Source organism: Sorex araneus, chromosome 6 (assembly GCF_027595985.1).
Source record: "Sorex araneus isolate mSorAra2 chromosome 6, mSorAra2.pri, whole genome shotgun sequence".
Classification (NCBI taxonomy): Eukaryota; Metazoa; Chordata; class Mammalia; order Eulipotyphla; family Soricidae; genus Sorex; species Sorex araneus.
Genome location: NC_073307.1, coordinates 163,045,297 through 163,058,553, shown reverse-complemented (window position 1 = coordinate 163,058,553; position 13,257 = coordinate 163,045,297). Strand labels below are relative to the sequence as shown.

Sequence of the window (13,257 nt, the reverse complement as noted above, 5' to 3'; positions counted from 1 at the left end):
CAAAAAGCAAAAAAAAAAAAAAAAAAAAAAAAGGGACCAGAGTGATAGCACAGTAAGGCACTTGCCTTACACATGGCCAATCCAGCTTCCAACCCCGGCACCCGGGATGGTCGCCCGAACCCGCCACGAGTGAATCCTGAGTGTCCAGCCAGGACTAAGCCCCGAGCACCACCTGGTATGGCCCAAAACCCACTTTTTTTTTTTTTTTTAAGAGGATGGAGATGTGGCCTGCCTTTGATGTGTGAAGCCTTGGTTCAGGTCCAGAGCTGCAAAGGCGGACTCTGGTTTAACGCTGGCCAGTGCATACGGTCCATCAGCAGGGCTAGGAGTGACCCCTGAACACAGAACTCAAGAGGAAGCCCGGGGCACAGCCAGGTGTGGCCCCCAAACCAGCCAAAAGAAACAACAAACAAAAAACAAAGACAAAAATAAATAACGTGGGGCGGAGAGGAGAGAGAGGACAGGGGGTAGGGTGCTGACTTCGGATCAACCCAGGGTCCATCTCCGACACCCCAAGTGGTCCCCGGAGCACCGTCAAGGAGTAATTCCTGAGCCTGGAGCCGGGAGTCAGGCCAGGGCATCGCCGGGTGTGTGACCCCAAAACAAAAACAAAACGCAAGAAAGAAAAACATCGCCCCAAAGTTGCCACCGAGAATGCCCCTTGGGAACTCAAGTTTTCTGCCTCCCAGTGCGCTCACGCCCGCTTGCTTCCTGGTGGCAGCCGCGTCCCGCCGCTGCCGCTCGGGCCGGGCTCAGTGCGCTGGGGATGGGGTGGGGGTGGGCGTCCGGGTTCGCGCCACTGTAGTCGCCTAAGGCCGGATTCGCGGGGCCCGGGGACAAGGCGGGGGGGGGCGGGTGACCCGCGAGGGAGGTGGCGGGGCTCGGCAGCGCGGGGCTGACTGAGTCCGGCTCGGGCCCTGGGCCCCCGCCGGCCGGGAGCCGCGGCCCGGGACGCCGCTGGCTGCCGAGGCTCCCTGGGGGCCGGGGTGTGGGGGGGGAGCCCGGGCCGGGCCGTGCCCCGCGCGGGGCCGCGCACGTGCGTGTTCGAGTGCGGGGCCCGGCCGCGGTCCGGACTACAAGTTCCAGGGTGCCCAGCGGCGCGTCGGGGTGTCGGGCCGCGCGGCCCGCCGGCTCCTAGCAGGTCGCCGGGAACGGGCACGACACCACCTGGTGCCGGAGCCGGGAAGGAGCGCGTGTCCCGGGCCCGCACGCACAGTCCAAGTGGGCGGGGAGCCGCCCCGGGCCGCCGCTCATGTCTCTGCAGAGCCGCGTGTCCGGCCGCCTGGCACAGCTGCGCGCCGCGGGGCAGCTGCTCGGCACCCCGCGCCCCCCGGCCGGCCCCTCGGCGGGCGCCCCGCTCCCCCGCGCCCGCGCCCGCGCCCCCGGCCCCCGCGCGCGCCCCCCGGCGGGACTCGGGGCTCGGGGGGTGGCGGCGGTGGGACAGAGCGCCGGGGTGCGCACCTGGGGTCCCCTGGCCATGGCGGCGAAGGTGGACCTGACCACCTCCACCGACTGGAAGGAGGCGAAATGTAAGTGGGACGAGAGACGGGGCGGGGGGGGGGGCGCGAGCGGCGAGGGCGACCCCCCTCCGCGGGCCTTCCCCGGCGGGACGGCACCCCCCCCACACCCGCCAGCCGACTTCCACCCCGGAAATCTGAAGAAGTTAGGACCCCACACGCCCCGCTACGGACAACTCCCCTCGCCCCCCACCCCGTCCATAGCCACGCCCCCTCCCCGTGTCCCCGGCTCCACCCCCAGACCCCCTCCCCGAGTTCCGGCTCCCCGCGGGGCGCAGAGTGCCGAGGGCGGCCTTACCCTCCCTGAAGGGGGGGGCCGCAGGACACCCCCGGCGGTCATCCAGGACCTCCCACGTTGCTGTGCGGAAGGGAAACTGAGGCCGGGGCCCAGTTGCCCAAGGTCACTCACTCTGTGCTTGGCTGACCTTTCGCCTCTACTCTCCTCCCCGCCTTCCTCCCTCCACTCCGCGCGCAGTTTCTCAAGTGTTTTAGTGTGGCAGGGGACGGGCCCAGGGGACAGCTCTGGGCTGGCCACCCACGGGACGGGGGTGGGGGGGCGCCACTCGGCCCGCCGCCGCCGTCCCGCCCTGACCACTTGTGAGCTCGTGGGGTCACTTTCTGCCCCGCTAGTTCCCCGCGGCGCAGCTCGGTGGGCGGGGTGGGGGGGTGTCGTGGTGTCCGTGGGCCCGGGGCAGCCCCACTCCTGCCGGGAACTAGGCCTGTTCCTCGCCGCCGGCCGCCCGTCCCGGGCCGGACTCTGCACCCCGCCGGGCGCGGGCAGGAGCGGAGCCCGCGTGCCGAGCGGGCGCGGCCGGGCCCGGCTGCCCTCCAGCCCCGCTGCCCTTCAGGCCGGCTCCCCTTTCAAACGCGCGGGCCGGGCGCCCCATTGGCCGGCGCGGGGAGGTGGGGTGGGCGCGGCCAATGGGGAGGCGGCCCGGGCGGGCGCGGGGACCCGCGGGCTCAGGCCCGACCCCACGCGGCCCCGCATTGTGTAGCTCTGGCCCCGGGCTCGCGGGCAGAGAGCGCGTGGCCCGAGCACTCGGGGCCAGGGGTAACCCCTGAGCATCGCGGGCTGGGACCCCAAAACCCCAAACCTCTTGGCCCTGCCCCGCGAGCACATGGTGTCTGTTCCTTTCTCAGAGCGCCCGGGGCCAGAAGGGGCACCCAGACCCTTGGGGGGGTGGGGTGGGGCAGCAACCCCGAGGGAACCCCCGCTCCCCCTCCCCGCCTCTGATCCAGCTGCCCATCTTTGGTCCCTGAAAACTGGCCAGGGCTGCCCAGGAGACTGGGTGGATTTGTTGTTTTTTGTTTTGTTTTGTTTTTTTGGCTTTTTGGGTCACACCCAGCGATGCTCAGGGGTTCCTCCTGGCTCTGCACTCAGGAATTACCCCTGGTGGTGCTTGGGGGACCATATGGGATGCTGGGAATCGAACCCGGGTTGGCTGTGTGCAAGGCAAACGCCCTACCCGCTGTGCTATCGCTCCGGCCTGAGACTGGGTGGATTTGCCAGTGTGCCACTAAGGAAGAGGGAGGCAGGGATGGGGACAGGGGACAGGGATGGGGGTGGGTGGGTGAATGAGGCCCCTCTTGCAGGGGTGTGGTGTGTATGGATGGCGGGGTAGAGAGTGATGAGGGTGTGTGTGTGTGTGTGTGTGTGTCTGTGTCTGTGTCTGTGTGTCTGTGTGTCTATGTGTCTGTGTGTACCTGGGGCACAGTGGGTAGTGCTGGTTGGGGTCTCGGCTTGGGTGTCATTGCAGTGTGGCAGCTGGCTTGTCCCCGGAGCACGTGACCCCTTACAGGGACGGGAGCGCCACAGGGTGACGGTGGGACCCAGACTTCAGAGTTCCTGGTGGCTCACTGTGGGGACTCAGAATCAAAGTTCGAGTCCAGCCTCTTTCCATCCCACCTCAGGGCGCTGCTCAGGGCTCCTTTCTGGCGGTGCTGGGGACGGAACCTGGGTCAGCGGCCTGCTGTGTGAGCCTCACCCCTGCTCGGGAAGGGAAGAGGCCCAGAGGGTCCGGTGGTTGTTGTTCAAATGTCCCGCCTGAGGGCAGGGCGGGCACGGCCTGGGCTGGACTCGGTTCTCGTCAGTCTCAGGTGCTGAGGCGGCCCAGGGCGAGTGCGGGCTTGCTCTGGTCAGTACCTCTTGCGCCACTTAACAGCGGTGTAACCCCGCACCTCACTGGGCTGCTTCGAGTCCCGCTCTTCCCTCTGCCTTTGCCCCTGACCCAATTTCACGTGGACAAACCCACCGTTTGCTCTTTTTGGAGGGAGCTGGTTTGGGCCACACCTGGTGGTGCTCAGGGATCACTCTTTTTTTTTTTTTTGCTTTTTGGGTCACACCTGGCGATATACAGGGGTTACTCCTGGCTCTGCCCTCAGGAATTACTCCTGGAGGTCCTCAGGCGACCATATGGGATGCTGGGAGTCGAACCCGGATTAGCCGTTTGCAAGGCAGACGCCCTCCCTGCTGTGCTATCGCTTCAGCCCCTCAGGGATCACTCCTGGCAGTGCTCGGGGGCTCAGTGAATGCCAGGGTCATCCTCCCCGCTGTGCTGTCTCTGGCCTTGCTCCGTGGAGTCCTGTGGGGGTCCTGCCGTCCGGTCCCCACTCTCTGGCCGGCTGCCGGGCCTGTGGCTTTTCCAGGTTGCAGCCACAGGCACGCGGGTTGCTCTGCGTGGGTCTCCGCCTGTGCCCTGGACGGGTGCTTGTCGCTGGGTTTGCCAGGACACGCCTGGAAATGCCCGGCCTGGCCTGAGGCCGACGCCAACTCACAGGTGGGTAGAGGCCAGCTTTTGATGCATTTCTTTTTCACTTTTTTTTTTTTTACATCTTATTTGTTTATTTATTTATTTTGCTTTTTGGGTCACATTCAGTGATGCTCAGGGGTTGCTCCTGTCTCTGCACTCAAGAATTATTCCTGACGGTGCTCGGGGGACCCTATGGGATGCTGGGGATCGAACCCAGGTTGGCGACATGCAAGGCAACTGTAGGTCGAAGTCTGTACTATCACTTCGACCCCATTTATATATATATATATATATATATATTTTTTTTTTTGCTTTTTGGGTCACACGGGGATGCACAGAGGTTCTTCCTGGCTCTGCACTCAGGAATTACTCCTGGCGGTGCTCAGGGGACCCTATGGGATGCTGGGAATCGAACCTGGGTCGGCCGCGTGCAAGGCAAATGCCCTCCCCGCTGTGCTATCACTCCAGCCCCAACATTGACATACTTCTTTATTTCCTTTTTTTTTTTCTGGGGCACACCTGGTGCTGCTCAGAGATCATTCCTGGTTCTGTGCTCAGGGAGCACTCCTGGTGGGCTTAGGGGACTCTATGGGGGTGCTGGGGATCAAATTCGGGTCTGCTGTGTGCTGAGCAAGTACCATAACCTCTGCACTTCTCCGGGCCCCCCACGTTCGGTTGATGGGGAGGAGCTGGGCCAGCGACAAGGCCCCTTGTGGAAAAGCCTCGTGGAAGCGGAACCGTGTCCTGGGGTGCTGCGTCCCCTGAGGGCGGTTGAGCGGCTTCAGTGAGCTCCGCTGCCCGGGTGGCCTGGACAGCCCAGACCGCTGTCGGTGACTCAGGGGTGGCCACTGGCCCGTGAGCCCTCTAGACCGACGGCCAGATTCTGGGTACCCCCCTGCCTCCACAGGGCTCCCCACGTCTCTGGGCCCCCCTCTCCGAGAGTAGGCTGGGTCTCCTCTCTGGGGGAGACCCCTGGGCCCTCCGCTCCCAGTAACGCGGGGTCAAGTTTGCTAGGGGAGCTTTCCTGTCCTGGGCGCCTCGGGAGCTGCTTCTCATGGTAGGACTGGGGGCTGGGCCCAGGCTCCGGGTCCCGGGTGTGCTCCCCAGCCCCGCGGGGTCCCCCAGCAGTGTTAGGAGGGTCCCTGTGTTGGTCTTACCAGCCGTGCGCACACTCAGGGCCCCGCTCTGTAAAGGGGGTTCCGAGGTTGTGCGTTTGGTCCCCAGTAGACCTGCCTCCTTGCTCTGCTTTTTTTCCAGGGAGGTCAGGAGGTCAGGGGTCAGGCCAGAGGTCAGGCTCAGTGAACTGCTCCTCACCCCCTTTCGTGCACAGTGGGTGGCTTCAGGGGCCCCTCAAGCCCCCAGAAGGAGGCTGTGCCTTAGAAGGAACTGGGCACACACAGCCCGGCTCAGCCCGGCTCTGTGCTCAGGGGTCACTCCTGGCAGTGTTCAGGGATTGAACCCGGCTTGGCGGGTGCACGGCGAGCGTCCTGCCCGCTGTACTTCCCCTCCTGCCCAGGACCTGCCTTGGGGACTGCGTCACACCTTGCCTGGGCTCGGGGCTCCAGAGGTTAGAGACCCCCAGCCCCCTCCCCGCCGCCCGTTCCCCCCTCTGGACTTGGTACCCACTGTGCCCCCCACTGGCAGATGGTTTTCTCGGCAGCATTGCCCTCAGCCTTCTCTGCCGGCCTGGGTGCTTGCGCCCCGGGAGGGCCCGGGAGAAGGGGTGTGGGGGCTGCCGGGCGGAAGAGTGCCTGGATCAGAGGCAGTGAGGAGAGACAGAAGGTGGTCCTGTACCCCAGCCCGTGCCACCTCTCACCGTGCTTCAGAGCCTCAGACCCTGGGCTCCTGGGCACCTGACGGATGGCGGGGTGGCCTTCCGGAGCCCCCTGGGTGGAGGGGTGGAGGGAGCCATCGCAGGCTTGGCCCTGGGGGCACCATGGAGACAAAGGTAACAGCGTCTGTGGGGGGTGGGGGGTGGAGGGGGTGCTGACTCAGAGTTGGGGCTCTGCACGCGCGGGGGTGGTCGGCACGAGGAGTGGACACTCAGGGAGAGGAGGGGCTGCACGGGGACTTACGGGGGCCTGCGAGGCAGGGCAGGTCCCAGAATCTGTGGGGGCCCTGCCAGGCTGGTGGGGACATGCTGACCTTGGCCTTGGCGGTCAGGTGGGGTGAGACAGGCTGGGGTTACTGCAGACAGAGGAGGGAGGGCGGCTGACCCGGTGCCCGTGCGGGGTCCTGGGAGGACCTTGATGGTCTGTGAGCTGGGTGGGGGGCTGTATGCTGGGGGGCCTCTCAGTGCAGACCTCGGCCCCGGAGCCCCTTTCAAGCATGCCTAGAGGCCACTGGCCGCCAGGGGGCGCTGCAGGTCTGGCGGGAGTTTTCTGGGCTGGAGATTTCCTTCCGCGTCCAGACCAGAGGGTTTGGGGGCACCTCCTCTAGGACGCCCCTTTCCCTACTCCTCACCGTTCTGCTCCTCAGACCCAGGACCTGCCCTGCCTGCACCCCCAGGCTTGGTACAGGGGCCCAGGCAACATTCAGGAGCGATCCAAATCCGCGCTTCCAGCTCCTGTCCAGTCATCCGCGGGGTGGGGTGGGGGCGCCCACAACCGTGGGCTTTGGTCTTTCCAGGGAAGTCTGCACCCCAAACCCTGCTCAGTAATGAGGGCGGGAACTTTCTGGACCTCCCCTTTTTTTGGGTCACACCCGGCGATGCACAGGGGTTACTCCTGGGTTATGCACTCAAGAATTACTCCTGGAGGTGCTCAGGGGACCCTATGGGATGCTGGGAATTGAACCCGGGTCAGCCGCGTGCAAGGCAGTGCCCTACCCACTGTGCTATCACTCCAGCCCCCATGGACCCCCTTTTTACCGTGAAGGAGCACTGAGGCGCCGAGAAGCGCCTTCCCCCCAGGAACAGCCAGGAGGCAGCGCGGGGCCTGTGGTCAGCTCTTCGAGGGGCTCAGGTGCCTGGCACGGCTCTGGACGGTGAACCTGGCGGTGACCCTGGGATGGGATGACCTTGGCCCTGAGTATGGAGCTGCCTTGGCTGGGGGCGCCGGTCTCTGTGTCCCTGGAAGGGATTTCCTCCAGATTAGGTGGCCCTGAGGTAGTCAGGCCCCAGCAGGCCTTGGTGACCTCTCAGCCTCCCCAGCACACCCTCACACACACTCTTCAACACACTCACAGACGCCAGTCACACTCACACATTCACTCCTGTGTACACACAGAAACACACATACACTCACACATACACATTCACACTCACATATAATGCACACAGAAACACAAACACAGGGGCTGGAGCAATAGCACAGCGGGTAGGGCGTTTGCCTTGCACGTGGTCGACCCGGGTTCGATTCCCAGCATCCCATATGGTCCCCTGAGCACCAGCCAGGAGTAATTCCTGAGTGCAGAGCCAGGAGTAACCCCTGTGCATCGCTGGGTGTGACCCAAAAAGCAAAAAAAGAAAAAAACACAAACACACATGCACTCACACACAAGCACATTCATGCTCACATAAACACTCCTGTATACACACAGAAACACACACATATTCACACTAACATAAAATGCACACAGAGACACAAACACACATACACTCACACATACACATTCATGCTCACATATACACTCCTATATATACACAGAAATACACATACACTCACACACATACACATTCACACTCACATATAACTCTTACATTCACACACATGTATACGCACAGACACACACTCACACAAGCACATCCACACGTATACACTTCTATATACACAGAAACACTCACACATTCACACTCACATGTACACTTACTCTCACACATATACACACATACACAAATACTACACATACATACATAGACATTTACTCACACATACATATAGACACATACATATATCTTACACACATGTGCACATACAAACTCTTGCGCATCCATACACTCACAGTGCACGTCTCAGGTCCTCATTGCTTCCCGCTCCTCGGTCGAGACTCCCAGGCCAGTGCCAGGGCTGGGGTGCTGGGGTTCCAGTGGCAGTCTTGCCTCTGAGCACCCAAACTGAGCACCCCCAAGGGGTGCTCAGTTTGGGGGCCACACCCAGTGGTGCTCAGGGCTTACTGCTGGCTCTGCACTCAGGAATCAGTCCTGGAGGTGCTTGGGGAGCCCTAGGAGAACCTGGGTTGGCTGTGTGCCAGGGAAACACGGTACCTGCTGTACGGATGCTCGGGCCCCCAGAACCTGCACTTCCGGCCTGAGGGTGAAAAGCCCGGGCCGACTCGGGCCCCCTGTAGGGCGGCGCCACAGCTGCCTCCGTGGACGTGTAGGTGGGGTTGCCGGAAAGAGGGGGGCAGGCCAGGGGCTCCTGCAGGGCAGGCCTGGGTGCTGGGCACCCTCGGGAAGCAGAGGCTCGGAGGGACTCAGTGACGGGGTGCTCGTGGGGTGGGGGACCTGTCTGAGTCTGCCCCTCCCGCCTCTCTCACTGCATGGGGGTTGTGGTCCCTTTGGGGGAGGTAAGCCACACCTAGCAGTGCTCAGGAGTTACTCTTTTTTTTTTTTTTTTAGTTTTAAGTAACATACTTTATTTTCATGTATTTATTTATTTATTTATTTATTTATTTTTTTATTAGTTTATTTTTAATTAGAGTCATCGTGAGGGTACAGTTACAGATCCATACATCTTTGTGCTCATGCTTCCCCCATACAAAGTTCAATAACCCATCCCTTCACCAGTGCCCATTCTCCACCACCCGTAAACCCAACATCCCTCCCCCCTTCCCCAGTCCCGTCTCCCCCCACCCCACCCTGCCACTATGGCAGGGAATTCCCTTTTGTTCTCTCAGGAGTTACTCTTGACTCTGCACTCAAAAATTTCTCTCAGCGGTGCTCTGGGGGCCCCTGTGGGGTGCCTGGGATTGAACCCCGGTCGGCTGTGTGCAAGGCAAGTGCTCCACCTGCTGTACTGTCTCTCCAGCCCCTGCCTGCACTTTCGAGTTTTTGTATTGTGGCCTTTGCTCTTTGTCACCCAGAAGTCTGCGGGACAGGAACTGGACAGAGGTGGTGGCATGTAGAGGTCCTGCGGCAAGGCCGGGCCTGGAGCCTGGGAGCCTGGTGCCCCTGGACCAGCAGGGGGCAGGAGCGAGCCAGCAGCCTACGTTTTGTTCCTGTGAGCTGCCTCTGTGGGGATCACCCCCAACTCATAGGGGGGCAGCACCAGAGTGGTTAGTCCCCCCTGCTGATGGGACCTGGCTGTCCCCTTCAACTGTGTGACCACTGCTGGCCTCGAAGCTGCCTGATCCCCCCACCCCATTTCCTCATCTGTAGAATGGGAACAATTCCTTACTCTCCCCCATGCATGCCTGGCAGGGAACCTCTGGTCCTTTCTCCTCCACCAGGGGTGTGTGTGAGTGTGTGTGTGTATGTGTGTATTTGTGAGTGTGAGTGTGGCCACTAGTGGGTGGTGAGATGGACTTGGTGTCCCCCCGCCTGACTTGGCATGCAAGAGAAAACTTGAACTTTTTCTGCAAAGGGGGTCTTCACTTTCGAGAATGAGGGGGCTAGAGCCTGAGCGATAGGACAGCGGTGAGGGCCCTTGCCTTGAACGTGACCGACCTGGGTTCAATCCCTGGTATCCCATAGGGTCCCCAGAACACGGCCAGGAGTGATCCCTGTGCATCACTGGGTGTACCCCCCACCAAAAAAAGGGGGGACTGACTGGAGGTGTGGGTCCAGCAACAAAAAGGGTAGGAATTGAATTTCGAGTTCAGAATTTCAGGGTACCCTCCTGAATAAATGGGGTGCCTGGGCCGGTATGGGCAGGGCTGGACCTAGTGTGGGCGTGGCCGGGGCAAGGCATGTGGGCGGGGTCCTGGGCAGTAGGCATGGTGAGAGAGGTTTGGGCGGGGTTAAGCACATATGGGCGGGGCCGGGGCAGCGATGGGCGGGGTGAGGAAGTGTGGGCGGAGTCGCCGTCAATGGCAGGGCAAGCAAATGTGGGCGGGGCTTTAGCGGATGTGGGCGGATCCGGGAGGAGTGGGCGATCCGGGAGGAGTGGGCGGGGCTCTGCCCCAGGCCGGATGGACAGAGCAGCAGCTGTCCCTTAGTGCCCGCGCCCCACTTCCCGCGCTGAGGGCGACGCGGGGATGCAGCTGTGCCCTGACCGCCCCTGCCCGCACCCCGCAGCGTTCCTGAAGGGCCTGAGCGACAAGCAGCGGGAGGAGCACTACTTCTGCCAGGACTTCATCCGGCTGAAGAAGATCCCCACGTGGAAGGAGGCAGCGAAAGGTAGGCGGGTCGCAGGGGCCGGCTGGGCCCTCGCTGTGAGGCGATGCCGGCCAGGTGGGGTTGAAGCGCTGTGGGGCGCCGGCTGACAGCAGGCCTGGTCCCGTGGGCTCACGGTTCAGGTCTGTCAAATGGGCACGTGCTCTCCCTCTCACCACAGTGGTGGGGAACCGCGGGGGTGGGGGCTGCCCCCACCAGGGTCCCCACGCCCCGCGACAGGCTGTCTGAGATGGAGGGGTGGGTGGTGCCCTGGTCCATCAGCACTGGGGGGGCTTGCAGTGATCCCTGCTCTGCTCATCCCCGTAGGGACTGTGAAGGTGGAGGAGCCCAAGTACAAGAAGGACAAGCAGCTGAACGACAAGATCTCCCTGTTCCGCGGGGACATCACCAAGCTGGAGGTGGACGCCATCGTGAATGCCGGTGAGTCTGGCGTCCAGTTGGCCACTGTCGCCTGGGCTCCGTGCACACCCCCGGACCCCGCGAGCCTCAGGGTGGGCCGATGAGGGCGGCTGCCGCTGGCGCCTCTCCCTGGGAGCCCCACCCTGGCGCGCCCCCGCTCTTCTGTGGGTGCCTGGGATCAGCCTCAGAGGCCAGCCCGGGTGCTGTGTGCCCGGCCGGGGGTTCTGCTTCTGCTGGGCCCTGGCGGGGGCTGGGGCCTGTGCGGGGGAGCTGGGGGCAGTCCCCTGCGCCCCTCCGGCCCCTGGATTGGCAGGCGTCCAGTGTTGGCATGAAGCCGGGGCCTCACGGGGAGATGGACACGCCCGCCGTCCCCTCCAGGGTGGCGCATGCGCAGGCCTTGGTGGCAGGGGCGGGCAGGAAGTGCCTCCCGCGGAGAGAAAGGCGCAGGGCCGGGCAGCCCCTCTCTTCCGGGCTGGGGTGCCTCCGTCTTGGGCTGTCGAGGTTGGTGGTCGCGCAGTGCCCCAGGCCTGGGCCCACTGGGGCTCCCCTGGGCACTGCTGGCTGAGCCGCGCGGTCCCCCAGGTGTGCCCACGCCTCCTGCGCGGGTGTCCGTGCTCCCCAAAGACACCACTAGGGGGCGCAGGGCTGCCATTCCCTGGGGCCCCTGGATGGCAGGTGGCCGTGAGCTCTGTGGTCCAAGGGGGCGCCCGGGAGCTGACAGGGGAGGGGGTTTAGCTTTCGCCACCCGCACCTGAGCCTCGGGGCTGGCCTGGGGCTGGCCTGTCTGGCACTCCCCCCCCCCATGTCTTGGCGCCTTCCCAGCCGGGGTGGGGTGCGGAGGGTGCCGCCGGGGAGCTGGGGGCATGGGTCTCCTGTCCCCTCTCCTCCCCCCTCCCCCCCTCTTTTCTCCCGAGCCATGGGCTTGGGTTTCCCCAGTGCCCTGCAGCTGGGGTTCCGCTGTGCCCGTCTCTCGGGGCGCCCCTTCTCCACACACCTGCCTGCATTTCCCTTTCCTCCTCTGCACGCGGGGGTGCTGCTGACCAGAGCAGTAGGACAGCGGGAGGGCGTTTGCCCTGCGGTGGCTGACCTGGGTCCAGTCCCCGGCACCCGTCTGGCCCCCCCCCCAGCACCGCTGGGTGTGGCCTAAACCCTTCACCCCAAAACCCACCTGGAGGCCAGTGGGGGCTACTCAGAAATTAGGACCGGTCCTCACGGTCCACCGAGAAGCAGCCTTTTGCCACTGCTTGCCTCAGTTTACCCAGCACGACCCGGTCTATTCTCTGGGAATTGCTGGTTAAAACTGATGCCACATCCTGGCACATTCTCCCGGGGCTTTTGTTAAAACGAAAACAAGCCAGGGCCCAGCGCAGTTCTACAACGGGGAGGGCGCTGGCACCAGAACGAACTAAAACAAGGAAAGGAGCCTTGTGCGGGAAGGGCTCAGAACCCGCCTGGGTTCAGGGGTCCCTCCCAGAGCCTGCGCCCCCTCCCAAAGCTCGGTCACCTCGGCACAGCGCAGACCTCCTCGCGGCTCAGCCCGCCCCTGGCCGCCAGGGGGCAGCAGAGGTCGCGGGCGGGGTCGTGGCCACCCCCGCGCGCCCCTAGGGGAGGGGGTGCAGGGTGGTCTGCGCTGTCCGGGCCCCCTTGGCGCGTGAAGTCTCAGGCGGGAAGACACGCCCATTAAATCCTGTTGGACTGGACCTTCGTCATTAGTGTGAATAGTTGCTTCTCTGCACACCACGCGCCTTGCCAGGGGACGGGGTGGGGGGCGCGGGTCTGTCGGGGGCAAGGGAGGGGGGCGCGGGTCTGACGCTTTCAGGCTCCCAGCCAGGGTGGGGGTTAGGCTGGGCTGAACCAGAGGTTAGCTGGGGGGCTCGGAGGGGCCTGGCCCGCAGAACCCCCTCCTTCCTCTTTGAAGCCGTGGGGGGCCGGGGTCTCTGCCTCGAGAAACTCAGAGACAGACCGACAGACAGCCGAGAGGGTGAGGCAGAGTAGGGGGCCAGGACTTGGGGTTTCAGGGCAGAGACGCCCCAACCTCAGGTTCCGTGCTGTCCTCCTCATCCCCTCTGCCCTGCCCACCCACTGAGGTTGGCACCATCTGTACCCGCCACGGCTCCTGCCCACCGGGCACCCTGTGTCCATCTTAATTAAGTGGGGCTGGCAAGCAGGCTGGAGCGGGAGGGGCTGGGGCCAGACACCGCCCCCCCCCAGCCGTGCTTGCTGTCCGCCAGGGTCAGGGGGGTGGGGGTCTCCACCCGGGGCTGATTTGGCTACTGCAGTGCTTGTCTTCTCTGGGCTCTGGCTGGCCTGTGACCTT

General features: G+C 63.6%; 1 protein-coding gene across 3 annotated transcripts in view; it reads left to right on the top strand.

Annotated features, from left to right (window-relative positions):
- Positions 1-1,042: 1,042 nt before the first annotated feature.
- MACROD1 (mono-ADP ribosylhydrolase 1) overlaps positions 1,043-13,257 on the top strand; it is a 93,144-nt gene continuing 80,929 nt past the window's right edge. Inside the window, exons 1-3 of one of the 3 annotated variants that reach the window (XM_055143128.1) lie at positions 1,043-1,529; positions 10,443-10,544; positions 10,848-10,961. In XM_055143128.1, coding sequence (XP_054999103.1) covers positions 1,253-1,529; positions 10,443-10,544; positions 10,848-10,961 — 493 coding nt within the window. In that variant the 5' untranslated portion in view covers positions 1,043-1,252. The remainder of the gene's footprint in view (positions 1,530-10,442; positions 10,545-10,847; positions 10,962-13,257) is intronic. The other 2 variants (XM_055143130.1, XM_055143129.1) reach the window with 2 other exon arrangements.